This window comes from Sturnira hondurensis, unplaced genomic scaffold, assembly GCF_014824575.4.
Source record: "Sturnira hondurensis isolate 20B ecotype Veracruz unplaced genomic scaffold, ASM1482457v3 Scaffold0013537, whole genome shotgun sequence".
Classification (NCBI taxonomy): domain Eukaryota; kingdom Metazoa; phylum Chordata; class Mammalia; order Chiroptera; family Phyllostomidae; genus Sturnira; species Sturnira hondurensis.
The window spans coordinates 2,942,468-2,962,192 of NW_028086168.1; the positions used below are offsets into that span (position 1 = coordinate 2,942,468).

At 37.1% G+C, this 19,725-nt stretch overlaps 1 protein-coding gene across 3 annotated transcripts in view; it reads left to right on the forward strand.

Annotated features, from left to right (window-relative positions):
• Positions 1-7,425: 7,425 nt before the first annotated feature.
• Positions 7,426-19,725, forward strand: part of CP (ceruloplasmin) — an 84,999-nt gene continuing 72,699 nt past the window's right edge. For all 3 annotated transcript variants that reach the window (XR_005068771.1, XM_037061847.1, XM_037061848.1), the window contains exon 1: positions 7,426-7,571. Coding sequence is in view for 2 of the 3 variants with exons in the window: in XM_037061847.1 (XP_036917742.1) it covers positions 7,426-7,571 (146 nt within the window). In the remaining variant the exon portion in view is untranslated. The remainder of the gene's footprint in view (positions 7,572-19,725) is intronic.

Consider the following 19,725-nt stretch of genomic DNA (forward strand, 5'->3'; position numbering starts at 1 on the left):
CCCAACTGTAGCCTACAGGTTGTTGCCCACAAAAGAAGAGGTGAAAGTTCACATTTGTCAAGCTCAAGCTCAGGACGGTTTAGAGAACATGGTCACATAGAGCTGGGGTATACATCACATGGACCAGGGTCAACAAACTTTGTCCATAAAGGGTCGGATAGTAAAGAATTTAGCTAGAGGCAGCTGCACGAACAGAGGCACCATTGAATCTCTGCCATAAGCTATCTTCTCCTCTGCTGTTGTAGCTCAAAAACCCCCGTAGATGAGAGACAAACAAATAGAAATGGCTGTAAGCTAACACAACTTCCTTTATGAACACTGAAATTTGTACTTCGCGTGATTTTCACACATCAGGAAATATTTTCTTTTTTAAATATTTTTCAACCACTTAGAAATTTAAAAACCATTTTTTGCTCATAGGCCATAGAAAAATGCAGTGAAAGGGCAGGACCCGGCCTGTGGGCGATAGACCACTGCGTTAGTAGCGTGGCAAAGTCTTATGCCTCTGGAGGCATGTGGGCAATGGAAAACCAAGAACGTCAGCTGCCATGCGTGGAGGGCCTTACTGAACGCTTTTCTAAACACTTTACCTGGGCAAACACAGGGACGGGTGGGGTTTGAGGCACACTGGAAAGCACGTGGCCCGTCTATTCTTCCCCACCACCATTACTAAATTACCCTCAGAAGTAGAACTTTTAAAATTGTTAACTGTTAACTATCCTATGCCCACCAATATAAAAGAAATATGTGGGTATTTTTTTACTTTTTATCCAATTCCAGAGATTTCCCTAATTCACTTTCCTAACCTCCTTAACCTATCACCAATGGATTTCATGTAACCTCCTTACATCTCCTCCTTTGATTCTAATGTGTAAAATAAGGTGCAAAACTGCCAATCGCTGGAGCATTTTCTCAATCTGTTGAGTTTTGAGTCCCAGAAATTGTCATCAGTTTGGCTCAAATAAACTCATAAAAATCCCAAACAATAATAATTAAAAATAATAAATAAATTCTGATTTAATGTGTGAAATGTGATTTAGTGAATGGAGTTGAGTGGAGGGTTGCCATCTGCATGCATTCTTTTTAAATTTAATTTAATTTAATCTAATTTTTAATTGAATTTATTGTGGTGACATTGATTAGTAAAATTATATAGGTTTGGGGGCACAGTTCTATAATACATCAGCCATATATTGTCACCACCCAAGTCAAGTTTCCTTCTATCACTGTTTATCCCCACTTTGCAAGCATTCTCAACAGGAAGAGTCAAAACCAAGAATGTGTCAGTTGGAGGTGTTTCTGCACAACTATTGAAAGGTACTCTTAGTCTAATGATTAATATTTAGACAAAAATATTGTCAGTGCAAAGAAAATAAGTAAAGGAATATGCTTTAAGAATATACACTCTTTTGCTCAAATTCTATTCTTAGCAAGAAAACTTTGTTCTATAATATAATTTTCTGAGTAAATCTTTAAACAATTTTTTAAAGTTTTTATTTATTTATTTTTAGATGGGAAGGGAGGAAGAAAGAGAGGAAGAGAAACATCAATGTGCGGTTGCCTCTCGAGCACCCCCTACTGGGGACCCAGCCTCAACCCAGACATGTGCCCTGACTGGGAATCCCAGCAGTGACCTTCTGGTTCTCAGGCCAGCACTCAGTCCACTGAGCCACACCAGCCAGGGTTATAAACAATTTTTTTAAAGAGCAATAATGCGCCTAAGTCTCTTTACTTTTAAATGAATAAACTACCATATTGATTTATTCTCCAAGTTTGTTTGCAATCCATCAGCCCTCTGAACCTAGTCATCTTTATGTAAATTGACAAAATGAAAGTTCTGAATCTGCAAATTGACAACCATACTCTGGACAGAATCCTTCCAAAGTGCAGACAGTCTAAGAGGCCCAGCCTAACACTATCTGGAGCCATACTCCAATGCCCTCAGGCCCACAATGAGTCTCTGTTTCCAACAGGCCTTTACTTGAATTTCAGCTTTGGGGTCTTGGACAAAGTATAAAAACCTCTCTTATCCATAATGTCCTCATCTGTAAAATAAAGACAACAATAACAGTAATTTTGTGGTATTCTGTAGGCAAATTAATGGCCTCCCAAAGGTGTCCATATTCTAATTAAGATTCTAATCAACTCACCATAAAGTAGATTATCCAGGCTTGCTACAGTGGGTCCTTAATAGTGGAAGAGGAAAGCAGAGGAGAAAGTCAGGGTGATGCAAAGTATGAAGGACTCAAGATGTCATGTTAGCTTTGCAGATGGGAGAGGTCCATGAGCTGAGGAGTGTGGGCAGTCCTTAGAAACTGGAGTGGATCAGGAATTGGATTTTCTCTTACAGCTTCCAAAAAGGAATGGATCCCCACTGACACCTTGATTTTTTGCACAGTGAGGCATATGTGTCAGGCTTCTGTCATGCAGAACTATAAGATAATAAATTCATGTTGTTTTAAGCCACTAAATTTGTGGCAGTTTGTTTCAGCAGCAATAAAAAAGTACTAATTGGCTGCTGTGAGGACTAAGTGAAATAAAATTTTAAAGACGTTGGCATTAGTGACTGTTATTATACTTAACGTTCATTCACTCTTTTAGTATTTATTAAGCTATGTGTCCAGAACTATGCTAAGTGCCTGGATTTTAATACAAAACAAAGTCATTGGCCCCAAAGAGGCCCAATCTAATAGAGGAGACAGTCATATAAACATAATTCTGATACAAAATACGTATCAATCATGTTTTTGAATTCTTTGTTCATATATTTTATTGATAATGCTATTAGAGTTGTCCCACCCTTTTTGTTTTTTTCTCCTTTTCATTCCCCTCCTCCCTGCATACCCCCTTCCACCAGCATTCCCCCACTCTTAGTTCATGTCCATGGGTGGGTGGGTTTGTGTACATTCTAGGATCCTGTGGGTCACTCCAATGAACTCCCCTGTGAGGCTGGGAGTTTCTCTCATGGCCACATGAGATTTTTTCAGTCAGAGGTTTTGAGGCTTTATTTCCCCATGCTGGAACCCTGAGTTGCATGGTCTCACTCCCCAGTTGTTTTTCCTAGTTTGTCCACACACAAATGTGCGACCACCGGTCCCCTAGCCACTTGCCCTGCATCCTCTCCACCCTGGCTGCCCTTCTCCAGTCCTCCTCCCAGTTGGAATGAATGTTTCTTCTTTAACTCCTTTGTCATCAGAGTTCAATTTTCTGGAGATTCTGGTTATTTTTTATTTTTAAATTTGTTGTTTTGCTTCTTTTAATTGTACAAGAAGGCAAAGTGCATCTACCTACACCTCCATCTTGGCCAGAAGTCTGAATCTAATTTTTAATATTATATAGTGTTTTAACATCTGCAGGGAAGGAAGACGAGTACGTGCTGTCTGAGGAGAAACTGCCTCTCCCAGAGCCAGTTAATGCCTAGGGATAGTCAACAATCTGTCAGTAAACCAAACTTTCATATGCAAATCAACCACTCAGAAGTCCATACCCTCAACCACTTCATTATCTAACAACTCTCACACACCAAGCCTCTATTTTCCCTGCCCTAAATCAACCGCAGCCAAGTACCAAACAACTAGAGACGGTCCCTAGTCCCCAAACCTGCTGGAATTGTTAAAACTAGCCAATCTTAATCTGTTTTCCGTGCCTTGCCTTTCCCACAGAAACTCCAATAAAAGCTGTAACCCTATACTTCCTTTTCCCCCTGACTTCTACTTCTGCCTCCTAAAAATATCCAGTGCCTCCTCCTGTGGCCTGCATGACACATGTGCCTCTCCATTCTAGGAAAATGGTGAGTGACAGCAAATTTTCTTTCAATGGCATTGGCCTCTTCATGTCATCACTCAGTCACCTTTATAAATTAAGACCTGGGCACAAATCAAAGTGTTAATTAAGTGCTATGCAGAGTGTATAACCCAGAATGGTGGTATAGAAACAAGACAAGGGAGGAGAGGGCTTCGGGAAAGTTACACACTGAAGTTCTATGTAATCAAGACTCATGAATAAATATTCTTTAATCTTTTGTAAAATTAATTCTAGTACTATGATTCTCTTCCACTGTTAATAAATCATATGCTTTGATTTCCACTTCATTTAATGTTGTGAGAAAACAAGACTAAAAAAGTAGTCTGAATACATATGCCATTTTAAAAAATCTCCTTTTTGCCCTGGCTGGTGTAGCTCAGTGGATTGAGCGCGGGCCTGTGAACCACACGATCATGGTTCGATTCCCAGTCAGGGCACATGCCTGAGTTACAGGCCAGTTCCCAGCAGGGAATTCACGAGAGGCAACCATACATTGATGTTTCTCTCCTCTCCTTCCTTTCCTCTCTAAAGATAAATAAATAAAATCTTAAAAAAAATTCTCCTTTCCCGTAATACTAGAGATGTCAACACCATTAAGGCTGGCTTTTCCTGGATTAGAGTCTGGAGTTTTTCCCTTCCCCTGCCTGTGACCCCTCTGCACGTTTGGAAATGAGGAGTGGGGCCTTGACCCACACATGTGCACCCAAAGGGGATGGAGCTACCAAAGACCTCTCTGTGTCATCATTCCCTAAATAATCATGAACTGACCAGTCTCATTGTGATTGACCCAACTAATTCGTGGGTCAAGTCAGTGGACTCATTATCAAAGTTCTGTACGTGACCGCACACACTCACCCATAAAATTCCAGAGTTACACAATTTTCTGTGAAAAAGATAGCACTGTGGTGCTCTAACCGGTTATGGACAAAATGACCTGCTATTTTATACTTCATGTCTCTCTCTGCCACAAAGTGAAAGGCTATCCTTGTTTGTTTGCTTCTTAATGCTTCTGATGTCATGGAGGAAAGGCTGGAAGTCAGTTCTCATGGATCGACAAGACACTAGCAGGGACAAGCAGGAATGGTGGAGGTAGTGTGCATCTTGCCAGACAGAAACAAAGCTGACGTGATACTCTATAAAAATGGCTGCTTCTTGGATTTTAACCAATATCAGCCCCAGAATATCAATTGCTTAATGCAAGTGAGACTTCACCCAGACCAGGAATTTTTAAGGTGACAAGAAAATGTGTGGAAAATGATTAAAACCTGGGCTATGTAACCTATTTAGGTTACTAACTAGTTATCTTGGACATACAATAATTTTTTATAGCAAATGATAAACTATCCCTGCTATTCTGAAGTCAGGGCCTGACAGATGCAGCTAGGAGGGCGGGCTGTTTGGTGCAATCTAGATTCCTCTCTTCTAGTTCCTCAATACTCTGCGTCTGCTGAGCCTCTCCTGGTGGGCCCCCTGCCTTCTTGTCTCACTCTTTGCCTATGCTGGTCATGATCCTTTTTTTTTAATGCAGAAATTCTCAATAGCAACATTATTCACGGTTCACTTTTAGGTACTAACTCCGAAATCACTGTAAGCAGGTTTGTAGTATCAAAGGACTCTGTCAAGGACTGGTTGCTTATTACTCCCAGTGCTCTCCCCATCTTATTTAGATGTGTCTGAGGCTCAGAGCATTTCCCCATTTCCTGTCCCACACAGCTCCGTGCTTTTTAATAGGAAGGGCAACTGTCACAAAACAGGACATAAATACAGACTTCACAAGTATGAGGGGAGCTGCAACTGTTCATCCTGGAGCCCTCAGTAACTATCTGAGCAGTTTTTTAGAGTAGAATGTGATGGAAGAAGTGACCTCAGGGATTGTTGCTGTGCTCTGATCACCATCATTTCAACCCATGGGGCTGAGTTTGAGCCTGGAGCAGAAGATGTGAAAGGAAGTGGCCAGAAAGCTGCTGGCTCATACAAATGGCTTGGTGTCAATTAGAAAAAAGTGCCCCCTTCCTCTGAGAGAATGAACTAGTGAAAGTTACCCTGTCATTGTGGGCCGATTCTTTTTAATTTCATTTTTAAATTTTCATTGAAATTATTGGAGTGGCATTGGTTAATAAAAATTCATAGTTTTCAAGTTTACAATTCTATATATTTGTTTAAGAACTGCATCTTGCAAGGCACAGTTTGGCGAGTGGAGTTTGGGCAAGATTTTGGCCCCACTCAAGTCCTTTCAGTGGGCCAGGGCGGGGAAGGGGGGCACTACCATCTAAGTTGACTCCAGAATGAGGTCTTGGGACATCCTGGGTGTATTGTGACTCCGTTTCCTGTATCAAGACAAACAGGTGAGATTACTACTAGCTTCTGAGAGGAGTATGTCCACCACATGCCTTAACATGGATCATTTCAGTGAACATAAAACAGACCTCTAAGATGGAGATTTCAGAGACAAGAAACTGAGGCTGTGGTCAAGTGTATTGCCTGATGTCCAGTGGTGCCGCCAGATTTTGATCATCATCCTGATGTTTTCATTATTCTTCACTGACTTATTTTTCTTCATAGCACTTGCTGCTAATGCTGGGTATTTCACTCTTCATTTGTGTATTGTCAGTTCCTATTAAGTGCAATCAATATAAGTTGAAGAGGGTAGAGGTTTACTGTTTTGTCCCCAGTGCTTAGCAATGGGTGGCCCCAGCACAGTGGGATCCTTCAGTAATGCTAATTAAATAAACAAATTGTTCAAAATCAGAGTACTTTCTCCTATCCCTGTCTCCTTCTTTAAACAACTTTCGGGAAATACGATACTAACACATTGTGGTAGTATTAAAAACATTTTCCCCCTAAAATTCACATCTATGTCAGAAGCGGAAATCCCAGGTTAATAAGCTGGGCACTTTCTCCTATTTACTAAGACTACTCTTTGCCTTTAGAGACACGTTGATTTATGTCTGATTTTTTTGATGATTGAAACAGAACTATCAAACTCCTATCGACTATATGCTCTGCTACGGGTTTGCATATAGTAATACAGAATAACCTGAAAACTTTCTATGCAGATGTGTTCAGAGCTTACAGAATAAATAAATCCTTCAAAATAAAAGTTTTAGTTTTAGGTCCTTAAATTTGGCATGGTAAAGAACACGTCTCATGTTTTAAAGTTGCAAGTAAGTATTGTTAGACTTTTCGAAAAGTAAAGAGCCACATGTTCTGATCCACCATGCATAATTTTCACCCTGATTTACCAGAAGTTCATAGCTGCAGGGCATTGTACTGTGGCCTATTGTTGGAGGAACAAAAGGAGCATTTAGAGATGATCTTTGTCCCCCTGAAGGTTACACGGGAGTGAAAGAAGCAGAGTTATGCAAACTCTAGTCCACCAGCAATAACTGTTGACTTTCATTTGTAATCCGAGAAGGTTGGCAACAGAAAACTGTTTTTTTTTTTCTGTGATTACGAGAACTGAACTAAAACGCGAAAAGTGTTATTTGCTTTAACGAACGGTTTACTCTTATGCAACATTACATGTGTCAATCAAGCAAATAAAGGAAGAGAGCCTCATTTATAAAACTGCCTGCTTCTGACTTCACTTCATTGCTTCTGGGGATCCAAGAGGGGGAAAAAATGAAGATTCCGTTGCTGGGTATTTTTTGGTTTTTATGTAGTAGCACAGCCTGGGCAAAAGATAAACATTATTACATTGGAATTACTGAAACAACTTGGGACTATGCCTTTGGAAATGGGGAAAAGAAACTTATTTCAACTGACACGTAAGTCACTGTTTTTATTGTTTATAGAGAAAATTTATAAATTATCAATTTAAAAGTAAAGCCAGTAAGGTGAAATACGTATTTAATTTGTGATATACAGAAACTGCAAAATGTGGAATTGAAACCCAAGACAGTTTAATAAACGTCCTCTAAATTCCTGTGTTTTTTTGAGAGTCAACTCTACTCCTACCCCCTGTATGTTTGAAATTTTTCATAGTAAAAAAATAAATGCATAGATGATAATACTATCTAATTGTTGTTATGAATTTAGTGATATACAGTAAGACAATTTCTTATCTAAAAAATAACTCATTGTAAATAAAACCAATACATCATGCAATTATTTTCTTAAATCTGGCTTAAGGTAATCTTCTCTTCTTAGGAATGTGATATATTTTTATGGTTTTACCAGAACAATTATTTTGTATGGATTAAGTCTTTTCCTTGGTTCAATGTAATATAAATTACATTCAGTTTTTATAGGGAAACCATGCACATTAAAAAAAGAAGTACCGTCCTACTCCGTACTCCTAACTTTCTGCCATTACTCATGATCAAAATCAAATTAGCTTTATTGGGCATAAACTAAGTGCAAGAGTGCCCCAAGAATGTTTCAGTAAAGAAGTCTCTAATTCTAGAAATTAAAGAACAGAAAAGAGAGGGAATTTGTTAAGACTTTTTCTTGGGGGTGAAAGAGTGGTGGGAAAGAATTTCTTTGTTTTTATACTGTCTGTGCCAGGTAGGTTCTGCAACACTGCTTTGATAATCTCTTGTGGTTTCAGCAGCAGCCCGGAGTCACGCAGACTCCAGGTGGCACTGTTTACTCTGCCTGTGATTTCTTTTTACTGCATCTAAATAGTGAATATTGACCAGAGCTTCAGTAATTTTGCAAATATTATGCTAAAAGTTTTGTATGAATGAATTTAGGAAGCAAGTTTTTGCTTCCTTCTTTGTCTCTGATGACCAGCATGTCCAACTGTCTTAGTTAAGGTTATTGTAACAAAATGCCACCGACTGGGTAGTTTATCAACAAAAATTTATTTCTCACTGTTCTGGACTTTGGGAAGTTGTCCAAGATTAAAGACCAGCATCACGTTCCAGTGAGAGCTTTTCACTGTGTTCTAACGTGGTGAACGGCACTAAGGGTCTGTCCGGAACTTCTTTTCTAAGATACTTACCCATTCATGAGGGCTCCATTCTTACGAACTAATCACCTCCTAAAGGCCTCATCTTCTAATATCATTACATTAAAGGGGAGGATTTCAACATCTGAACTTTGAGAACATAAATATTCAGGCTATAACACCAAACCAGTCACCAAAGGATGATAAAACATCACTGGATATAACTGGCATCCTGTGGTATGAAGGCTAAAGAAGTGAAGATGAATGGGCTGAGAAATAAGTTGGAAAGAATGCAAGATGAGTGTTAGGCAGAGAACTAAGTTTAAGCTGATATGGACCTTGAAGATCTGGGATAGCTAAAAGGAAAATATACATTGAGATGAATCCATTGCATTCAGTGCTTTGTAGGTGGAACATAGAACATAAGTATACCTAGGACATAGGAGACAATAAACAAATGTTTGCAAATAAATAAAAATAAATTATTAAGAGATATACATAAACCTAGAAAAAATTAGGCTGGATTGGAAAAACTTCCACTTGCTCCTAATGTGGAGGGATTCACACTGAGGAATAGAGCAAAATATGGAATGAAATAGAAAAAGTCAAAAGATATAGAAAGGCAAATGAGAATGACAATACGACATATGAAAACTTCTGGGATGAAGTGAGAGCAGTAATTAAAAAGAGTGAAGTTTATATCTTACAAGCCTATGTCAAGAAAGAAGAGAAATCCCAAATAACAACCTAACATTGCATCTTAAATAACTAGAAAGAGAAGAATAAAAGCAACCCAAAGTTAGAACAATGGAAAGGAGTCAGGAGAATGGAAATGATAAAAATTAGAGCAAAATTGAATGAAATAGAGAACAAAAAGACTATATAAAATTAGTAAAACAAGGAGCTGGGTCTTTGAAAAGATTAGTAAAATTGACTAACACCTGTCTAGACTCACTAAGGAAAAAAGAGAGAAGACCCATATAAACAAAGTGAAAAATGAAAGAAGAGAAGTTACAACAGACATCACAGACATACAAAGAATCATACCAGAATACTATGAAAGAGTATATGCCACCAAAATCAGTAACTCAGAAAAAAATGGACAAGTTCCTAGGAATACAGAACCTTCCTAGACTGAATCAGGAAAATTGGAAAATCCAAATAGACTGGTTAGCAGTGAGGAAATTGAGACAAACATCAAACCCCTTCTAAAGAATAAAAGTCCAGAACGAGAATGCCTAACTAGTTAATGCTATCAAGCATTCAAAGATTTAATACTTATCTTTCTCAAGTTCTTCCAAAAAATTGAAGTAGAGTCAATACTTCCTAACACATGTTAGTAATGTTGATATCAAAACCTGGCAAGGATAATACACAAAAAAAGAAAACTACAGACCAATATCCCTGATGAATATAGATGCAAAAATCCTAAACAAAATACCAGCAAATAAAATACAATGATAAATTTAAAAAATAATATATTATGATCAAGGGTAGTGCATTACAGGGCACAAGGATGGTTCAACACATGCAAATTGATCAATGTAATACACCACATTAACAAAACAAAGACTAAAATTCATATGATCTTATCAACGGATGCAGAAAAAGTGTCTGAAGAGATGCACTATCCATTTATGATTAAAACACTCAATAAAATAGATATACAAGGAACGTACCTCAGTGTAATAAAGGCCACAAATAATAAACCCTCAGCCAATATCATACTCAATGGTGAAGAATTAAATGCTTTTCCCCTAAAATCAGAAACAAGACAAGGATGCCCACTCTCAATACTTATTCAATACAGTTCTGGAAGTCTTAACCAGAGCAATCAGGCAAGAGAAAGAAATAAAATGTATCCAAATTGGGAGGGCAGGAACACATGTGTCGCTTTTTGTAGATAATATGATTCTGTGTATAAAAACCCTAAAGACTCCACCAAGGCACCATTAGAAACAATATAGAAGTACAGTAAACTTGCAGAATACAAAAATCACTGTACAAAAATCCACTGTTTTCCTATATACTAACAACGAAACTTCAGAAAAACAAATTAAAAAAAAAACATTCTTTTTGCAGTTGCAACCAAAAGAATAAAATACCTAGAATAAACTTCACAAAAGATGTGTAAGACCTATATACTGAAAACAACAAAATATTATTTAAAGAGATTGAAAAAGGCACCATGAAATAGAAAATTTTCTGTTTATAGATTGAAAGAATCAACACAGTTAAAGTAGCCATATTACTCAAAGCAAAATACAGATTTAATGCAGTCCCATTCAAAACCCCAATTTCATTTTTTCTAAATTTTTCATTGTTGTTCAATTAAATTTGTCCTCATTTCTGCCCCGCCCCTCCCCACTGTTCTCCTCTGCCCTGACCACACCCTCCCACACTAAATCCTCTCCCCACATTGTCCCTTGTCTGAAGGTACTTTATACATGTTCCTTGACTTGATCTTTCCCCTTCTTTCCCCAGTTATCCCCCTCCCCTTACCCTCTGGTCACTTTCAGTTTGTTCTTTATTCCCATGTCTCTGGTTCTGTTTTGCTTACTTGTTTGTTTTGTTGATTAGGTTCCACTTACAGGTGAGAGCATATGGTGTTTGTCTTTCTCCGCCTGGCTTATTTCACTTAACATAATACTTTCCAGTTCCATCCATGCTGTAGTGAAGAGTAGAGTTCCTTCTTTCTGCTGTGTAGCATTCCATTGTATAAATGTACCACAGTTTTTTTATCCACTCATTTACTAGTGAGCACTTAGGCTGTTTCTATCACTTGGCTATTATGAGTAATGCTGTTATGAACATTGGGGTGCATAGGTTCTTTTGAATTGGTGGTTAAGGATTCTTAGGGTATAATCCCAGCAGTGGAATCACTCGATCAAAAAGCAGTTCCATTTTAGTTTTTTGAGGAAATTCCATTCTGTTTTCCACAGTGGCTGTACCAGTCTGCAATCCCACCAACAGTGAACTAGGGTCCCCTTTCCCCCACAACCTCTCCAACATTTGTTGTTTGTTGCTTTGTTTATGATGGGCATTCTGACCAGTGTAAAGTAGTATCTCATCTTGTTTTTAATTTGCATCTCTCTGATGGTCAGTGATACTGAGCATCCTTTCATATTTCTCTGGACCCTCTGTATGTCCTCCTTGGGTAAGTATCTGTTCAGGTCCTTTGCCCATTTTTAATTGTATTGTTTGTCTTCCCAGTGTGGAGTTGAATGAATTCTTTATGTATTTTGGAGATCAAACCTTTGTCCAATGTAACATTGACAAATATATTTTCCCATACAGTTGGTTCCCTTTCCATTTTGCTGATGTTTTCTTTAGCCATGAAGAAGCTTTTTAATTTGATGTAGACCCATTTGTTTATTCTTTCCTTTATATTCCTTCCTCTTCTAGGGGACATATCGGTGAAAGTATTGCTGTGTGATATATCTGAAATTTTCCTGCCTATCTTCTCCTCTAGGACTTTTATAATGTCACAACTTATATTTAAATCTTTTATCCATATTAAGTTTATTTTGACATATGTGGTAAGTTGGTGGTGTAGTTTAATTTTTCTGCATGTACTTGTCCAGATCTCCCAACACCATTTGTTGAAGAGGCTATTTTTACTCCATTTTGTGCTCCTGGCCTTCTGTCAAATATTAATTGACCATAGAAACATGGGTTTATTTCTGGGATTTCTATTCTGTTCCATTAATCTGTTGTTCTTATGCCAGTACCAGACTGTTTTGGTTACAGTGACCTTGTAATATAGTTTGATATCAGGCATTGTGATCCCTTCTACTTTGTTCTTCTTTCTCAAAATTGCTGAGGCTATTCAGGGTCATTTATAGTTCCATATAAATTTTTGAAATGTGTGTTCTGTATCTGCGAAATACCTCATTGGTATTAGAGATTGCATTAGATCTACAAATTGCTTTGGGTAGTATGGAAATTTTAATGATGTTAATTCTTCAAACCCATGTGTAGGATTTATTCTTCCATTTATTTGTGTTCTTTAGTTTATTTCTTCAACGTTTTATAGTTTTCCAAGTATAGGTCTTTTGTACCTCCTTGGTTAGGTTTATTCCTAGTACTTTATTTTTCTTCTTGCTATAGTAAATGGGATTTTCCCCTAATTTCTTTTTCAGATATTTCGTTGTTGGTGTACAAAAATGCCTTCAATTTCTGAATATTGACTTTGTGTTTCACTGTTTTTGCCAAATTCACTTATTAGGTAAAGCAGTTTTTTTGTTGAGTCCGTAGGGTTTTCTATGTACACTATCATGTTATCTGCAAACAATGACAGTTTTACTCCTTTCAGAGTTGGATGCCTTTTCTTTCTTTTTCTTGTCTGATTGCTATGGTTAGGACTTCCAATGCTATGTTGAATAGACATGATGAAAGCAGACACCCTTGTCCTGTTCCTGATCTTAGGGGAAAATTTTTAGTTTTTGTCAATTGAGTATAATGTTGGTTGTAGCTTTCTCATATATGGCCTTTATTACGTTGAGGAATGCTCCCTCTACTCCCACTTTGCTGAGTGTTTTGATAATTAATGGGTGTTGTACTTTATCAAACACTTTTTCAGCATTTACTGATGTGATTATGTAATTTTTGTCTTGATTTCTTTTGTTTATGTGATGTATTATGTTTATTGACTTGTGACTATTATACCATCCTTGCATCCTTGAGATGAATCCCACTTGATCATGGTGCATGATCTTTTTAATATACTGCTTGATGTGATTCACCAATATTTTGTTGAGGATTTTAGCATCTATGTTCATAAGCAATATTGGCCTGTTTCTTTCTTTCTATGTTGTGTCTTTATCTGACTTTGGGTTTAGGATGATGCTGGCCTCATAAAAAGAATTTAGGAGGGGCCCTGGCTGGTGTAGCTCAGTGGATTGAGCATGGGCCTGCAAACCAGATGATCCTGGTTCGATTCCCTGTCAGGGCACATGCCTGGGTTGCAGGCCCGTTCCCAGCAGGGGGCTAACAAGAGGCAACCATACATTGATGTTTCTCTCCCTCTCTTCTTCCATTCCCCTCTAAAGACAAATAAATAAAGTCTTTACAAAAAAAAAGGAATTTAGGAGGCTTTGCTTTTCTTGGATTTTTCAGAATAGTTTAACAAGGATAGAGGTGAGTTTTTCCTTAAATGTGTTGTAAAATTCTCCTGTGAAACCATCTGGTTCAGGGCTTTTGTGTGTTGGGAGTTTTTTTTATTACATTTTCAAGTTCACTAGCTGTTATCAGTCTATTCAGCTTTTTTTCTTGTTGATTCAGTTTTGAAAAATTATGTTTCTAGAAATTTGTCCATTTCACCCAGGTTTCAAATTTCTTGGCATACAGTTGTTCATAGTAATTTCTTACAATCCTTTGTATTTCTGTGGTATCCATTGTAATTTCTCCTCTTCCATTTCAGATTTTACTTATCTGGGTCCCCTCTTTGTTTTTCTTGATGAGTCTGGTTAAAGGCTTTTTGATTTTGTTGATCTTTTCAAAGAACCAACTCCTGATTTATCGATCCTTTGAATTGTTCTTTTAGTCTCTATATCATTTAATTATGCTCTGATCTTGATTATTTCCTTCCTTCTACTTACTCTGGGCTTTGTTTGTTATTCCTCCTGTTCTTGCAGATGTAGTGATGGGTTATTTATTTGAAATTTTCCCATATTTTTTAGGTCGGGCTGTATTACTATGAACTACCCCCTTGGTACTGCCTTAGCTGTGTCCCACAGGTTTTGGGATGTTGTGTGGTCATTTTCATTGGTTCCTGGAAACTTTTTAATTTCTTCCTTGAACTCATTGCTAACCCATTCATTGTTTAATAACATGTTGTTCAGTCTCCATGAATTTGACTCTTTTTTTAGTTTTTTTTCTTGAGGTTGGTTTCTAGTTTCAGGCCCTTGTGGTCCAAGAAAATGCTTGATATGATTTCAATTATCCTGAATTTGTTGAGGCTTGTTTTGTGTCCTATCATGTGGTCTATCTTTTGAAAATGTTCCATATGCATTTCAAAAAAAATATGTATTTTGCAACTTTGGGGTAAAAGGTTCTGTATGTATCAATTAAGTCTATTTCATCTAGAGAATTGTTCAGTGCCACAATATCCTTGTTAATTCTTTATTTGGAAAATCTATCCATTGTTGACAATAGAATGTTAAAATCCTCTTCTATAAGTGTGTTGCTGTCAATATCTTTCTTAAAGTCCTCCAGGATTTTCTTTATATATTTGGTTGCTCCTATACTGAGTGCATATGTTTAGAATTTTTATGTCTTCCTGATGGATTCTGCCCTTGAGTATTAGGAAGTGTTCTTCTGTGTCTCTTTTTATGGCCTTTGTTTTGAAATCTATTTTATCTAAGTATTGCTACCCCAGCTTTTTTTTTTTCCTGTCCATTTGCTTGGAATATTTTTCTCCAATCCTTCACTTTTGGTCTGTATAGGTCTTTTGTTCTGCAGTGGGTCTCTTCAGAACAGTGTATGTGTGGGCAGTATATGTGTGAGTCATGTTTTCTTATCTGGAATGCTATACCATGTCTTTTGATTAGAGCGTTCAATCAACTTACATTTTTATTATTGATAGGTGCTTATCATTGCCATTTTCCCCCTTTGTACCTGTGTTCTCTCCCACTCTTTTTCTTCATCTTTTAAAAGCCATCTTTTAGCATGTCTTACAATGCTGGTTTGGCAGAGGCGCATTCTTTTTGCCTTCTTTTTTCCAAGCAACTTTTTATTTTGCCGTCCATTTTAAATGAGAGCCTTGCTAGGTAGAGTAGTCTTAGTTGCAGGCCTTTGCTTTTCATTATTTGGAATATTTCTTGCCATTCTCTTCTGGCTTTTACTGTTTCTGTTGAGATATTAGCTGCTAGCATTATTGGAGCTCCTTTGTATGTTATTTCTGTGTCTCCTTTTCTGCCTTTAAGATTCTCTCTTTGTCTTTGAATTTTTCCATTTTAATTATAATGTGTCTTGGCATGGGCCTCTTTGGGTTCATCTTGATTGGGAACCTCTGTGCTTCCTGGACTTGTGTAACTTTTTCTCTCATCAAATCAGGGAAGTTTGCTGTCATTACTTTTTCTTTTCTTTTTTAAAAGGTTTTATTTATTTATTTTTAGAGAGAGGGGAAGGGAGGAGGAAGAGAGGAAGAGAAACATCAATGTATGGTTGCCTCTCACACATCCCCTACTGGTGACCAACCCACAACCCAGACATTGTACCCTGCCTGGGAATCAAACCAGCAATCCTTTGGTTCATAGGCCATTGCTCAATTCACTGATCCATACCAGCCAAGGCCTATGTAGATTTTCTTAACTAGGAAAATAGTTTACCTCTTACATTAATATGAATAATATTTGTTTCTAAAGGAGTGAGGTCAAAAGTAATTTTTTTATACTTCTGACATTTCTTAAGGTAAGTACCTTATCTGTCACTTCCATAAATTAATAAATAAGGTTCTATAAAATATAGTTTTCTGCTCCTAAATAATTTATATTTAAATAATAATGAGAGACATTCACAAACAAAACAATTAGTAAGCACAACGGTCTGTTCTGGCACAATAGTAGGCTATAGTAGGCACTAATTAAATATTTATTGTGTCTATTGTCTATATAATGGCAACAAATAATAGTACTCCTGTTATCTTCAGGTTAACTTTTTCCCCTGGTGACATATAGAAAGCTAGTGAAAAAATTTTTAAGCACAAGAACAGTTATCACAACACCCTTTTACACTGGCTTTATAGATTCTCATTCAGGCTTATTGTCTCTTATTTAAACACATTTCTTACAAACTTCATGACCTAGCTTTACAGTCCATCATGAGTGTGAGAAATAAACCAGAAATGGTATAGTGAAGATATAATTATAAGCAAAATCAATGACTAAGAAGTAATGGCAAATCAAATTCTGTCAAAAAAAATAGAGAATGAACTAAGAACATTTCACCCTATAGTATAATAATAAGTATTACAATTTGATGTTGAGCAATCAAAATACTAAAAGAAGTCAATAAATATTATATTTACTATTATTATCAGAAAAAAAAATTTTTAAAGTAGCCCCTGTTGAAAAGGGAATGGACTCACATGAACAAGTATAAAGGACACATGGACAATAACTAAGGGTGGGGGGCAGAAAGGGGAGGGAGGCGGGGAGCATGGGGTGGGGGGCGGGCAGGGTTGGGAATATAAGACAGAAACCTGTACTTGAACAAGAATTAAATTAAAAAATTATATTAAAAATTTAAAAAAAAAGCTGTGGTACATATATGCAATGGAATATTACTTGGCCATAAAAAAGAATGAAATCTTACCATTTGCAACAGTACCAATAGACCTAGAGGGTATTATGCTGAGTGAAATAAGTCAGTCAGAGAGAGACAAATAACATTTTATTTCACTTCCATGTGGAATCTAAAGAACAAAATAAATGAATAGACAAAATTGAAACAGGCTCATAGATACAGACAACATAGTGATGGTAGCTATAGGGAAAGGAATTTGGGTGAAAAAGATGAATGGATTAAAAAGTACAAATTGGTAATTACAAAATAGTCATGAGGATGTAAATAAAGTACAAGACAGGGAATATAGTCAATACTATTTTTGTAATAACTCTGTATGGTGCCAGGTGGGTACTGGAAATATTGAGGGAAACACTTGTAAAGTGTATGATTGTCTGACCACTATGTTGTACACCTGAAACCAATACAAAATAATACTGAATGTAAACTGTAATTGAAAAATAAAATTTAAAAAATATAAAAAAAATAAAGTAGCCCCTGTTTAAGCAAATAGGAAAGCAAATGAAATATTTTTTTAATAAAAGGGTTGCATTGAAGGCATTCAACTTTTCCCCTTCAAAAATGGTGTTAACATCTTTTATGATTAAAAAGTTATAATTATTAGCTAACATAATCTGGAGAAGTCAGTTACAATCACTCATACTCCAAGGTCACCAAATAAAAAATTGCAAGCAATAAGCTAGTGAGGTACAAATACTTTATGCAAAACAACCTATGTGAAGGAGCTAATTAAATGGCTCTGGCATCTTACACTTCTCAAGCTCTGAGATTTATTATCACAATTGCTATTTCACCTGAGACCAGCCTCAAAAGGTTGATACTAGATACTGTGTTCATGTTGTGCCAGTGGAATAAAGCTAGTTTGGACCTATCTATAATCTGAGTCTCTGTCTACCAGTTAATTTCTGACTGTTTTCCTCGTGATTCCTATGTGCAGCAGGCAGAATTTTTAAAATGACCCCCAAAGATGTCTTATCCCAAATCTCTGCAATATCATGAGATATCCCCCCCCCCATGATTTGTTACATTCAATAGCACGGTTGACTCTAAAATAAGGGTGGGTATAATCTAAAGCAGAGGGCTCTCCAGTGGAAGATGAGGAAGTCAGAAAGATTCAAAGAGGTTTCAGGATGCAACAAACTGTAGCTGACTAGAAGATAAAATGAGCCACTTGACAAGGAATACAAGAAACTGGGAGAGGTCCTAAGCTGACAGCCAAGCAATGAAACAAAAACTTCAGTCCTGCAAACACAATGAATTGAATTCTGCCAACAATGAGGATGAGAGTGGGAGTGGATTTTCCCACGCCTCCCGACAAGCACTCACCCAGCCAACATCTTGTGATAACCTGAGCAGAGAACTCAGTCATATCATGCCAGAACTGTGAAATAATGAGTGTTGTTTTAAACTGCTGTGCCATAACTTGCTACGCAGCGACAGAAAACTCATATGCTATGTCTCTATTAATTAAGTTCAGAATCCAGAAACTTTTCACATATTAGTAATCACATTTTAGTAACCATAATAAACATAAATCAAGGCCACATGAGTGCATTATGAATTTTTATGGGAGGGAGTAGCATTATTATTATCTTTCTAAGGCAGTATAATATTATTTTAAACTCTCCTACTATTAAAAATTCACTTCTGGGTCTGACCCTACCAGAAATTATAGGAGTTGGCTACAGGATTATAGAAACTTGAGTACAAAAAAGAACAAAACAGGAAGGATGTTATTACTTAGCCAGGGATACAACTATTCCAATGAATAGAAGGGAGCATGTTACAGTTGCCAACAGGAAGAACTGCAATTAATGTGAATTATTTTTTTGGTTCAAAGAACAACTATAATAGATTCTTTTGATAGAGTATGTGACTGACAAACTTCCTGCAATCTTCCAGTAACTGACCCTTTGTCCCCAGGCTGTGCTCTTGTAATTTAATAGATATTCCCCAAAGACCCACTGATGTTCATTTAGAAGCAGAACATAAACAAATACACCTCCCCATAAAGTATCACATGATGTGAAATATTTCTCAATTTGGTTAAGACTTCATTTTGTTTCATCACGAAAGACAATACTTTACATATTGCTATGTATATAAAAGAATTTCCAAATTTTAAAAACCCTGAATATATTAAAACTTCAGATCAACTATTTGAAAAATAATTTTCAATCCCCTCCCCCTGAAATAATTGTGTACAAGAAACTGCAAAGCTTAGGCAATGCTCCTCCTATTTCAGGAAATAATTGATACAGAAGAATTTCAACGCAATGAAAGCATTTTATCAAAGCCTGCTCTAAATGAAACAGGATGTGACTGAGTTCTTTGGAGTCACTTTTAGGAAATATAAATACACTTGTAACAGGGTGCAGCCAAGAGGGGGGCCCAAAATAGAGATTTGGAATGGGGTCCAGAACTCAAGGTGTCCAGGAAATATTAATATGTCCTCACCCCTTCCTCCCACAGGTATGAGCTGGGGGAAGGGACACGTGGAGCAGGAACATGCAGAGCTGTTTAGTACAGCAACAGCGTTGCAGCTAACCTCTGTCATGGTCATTTAACCTATCTATAACCTTTAACTGATTTCATGGATATGTTAAATAGCTGTGGCCATACTTTCAGCCAGGGGGATGGAAGTGACTTCCACCCAAGATGTAACTGTGAAGCAACTCCCCCTGGTTATAGCACCTGTGTGAGAGCTTGGAGATGATTGGCTC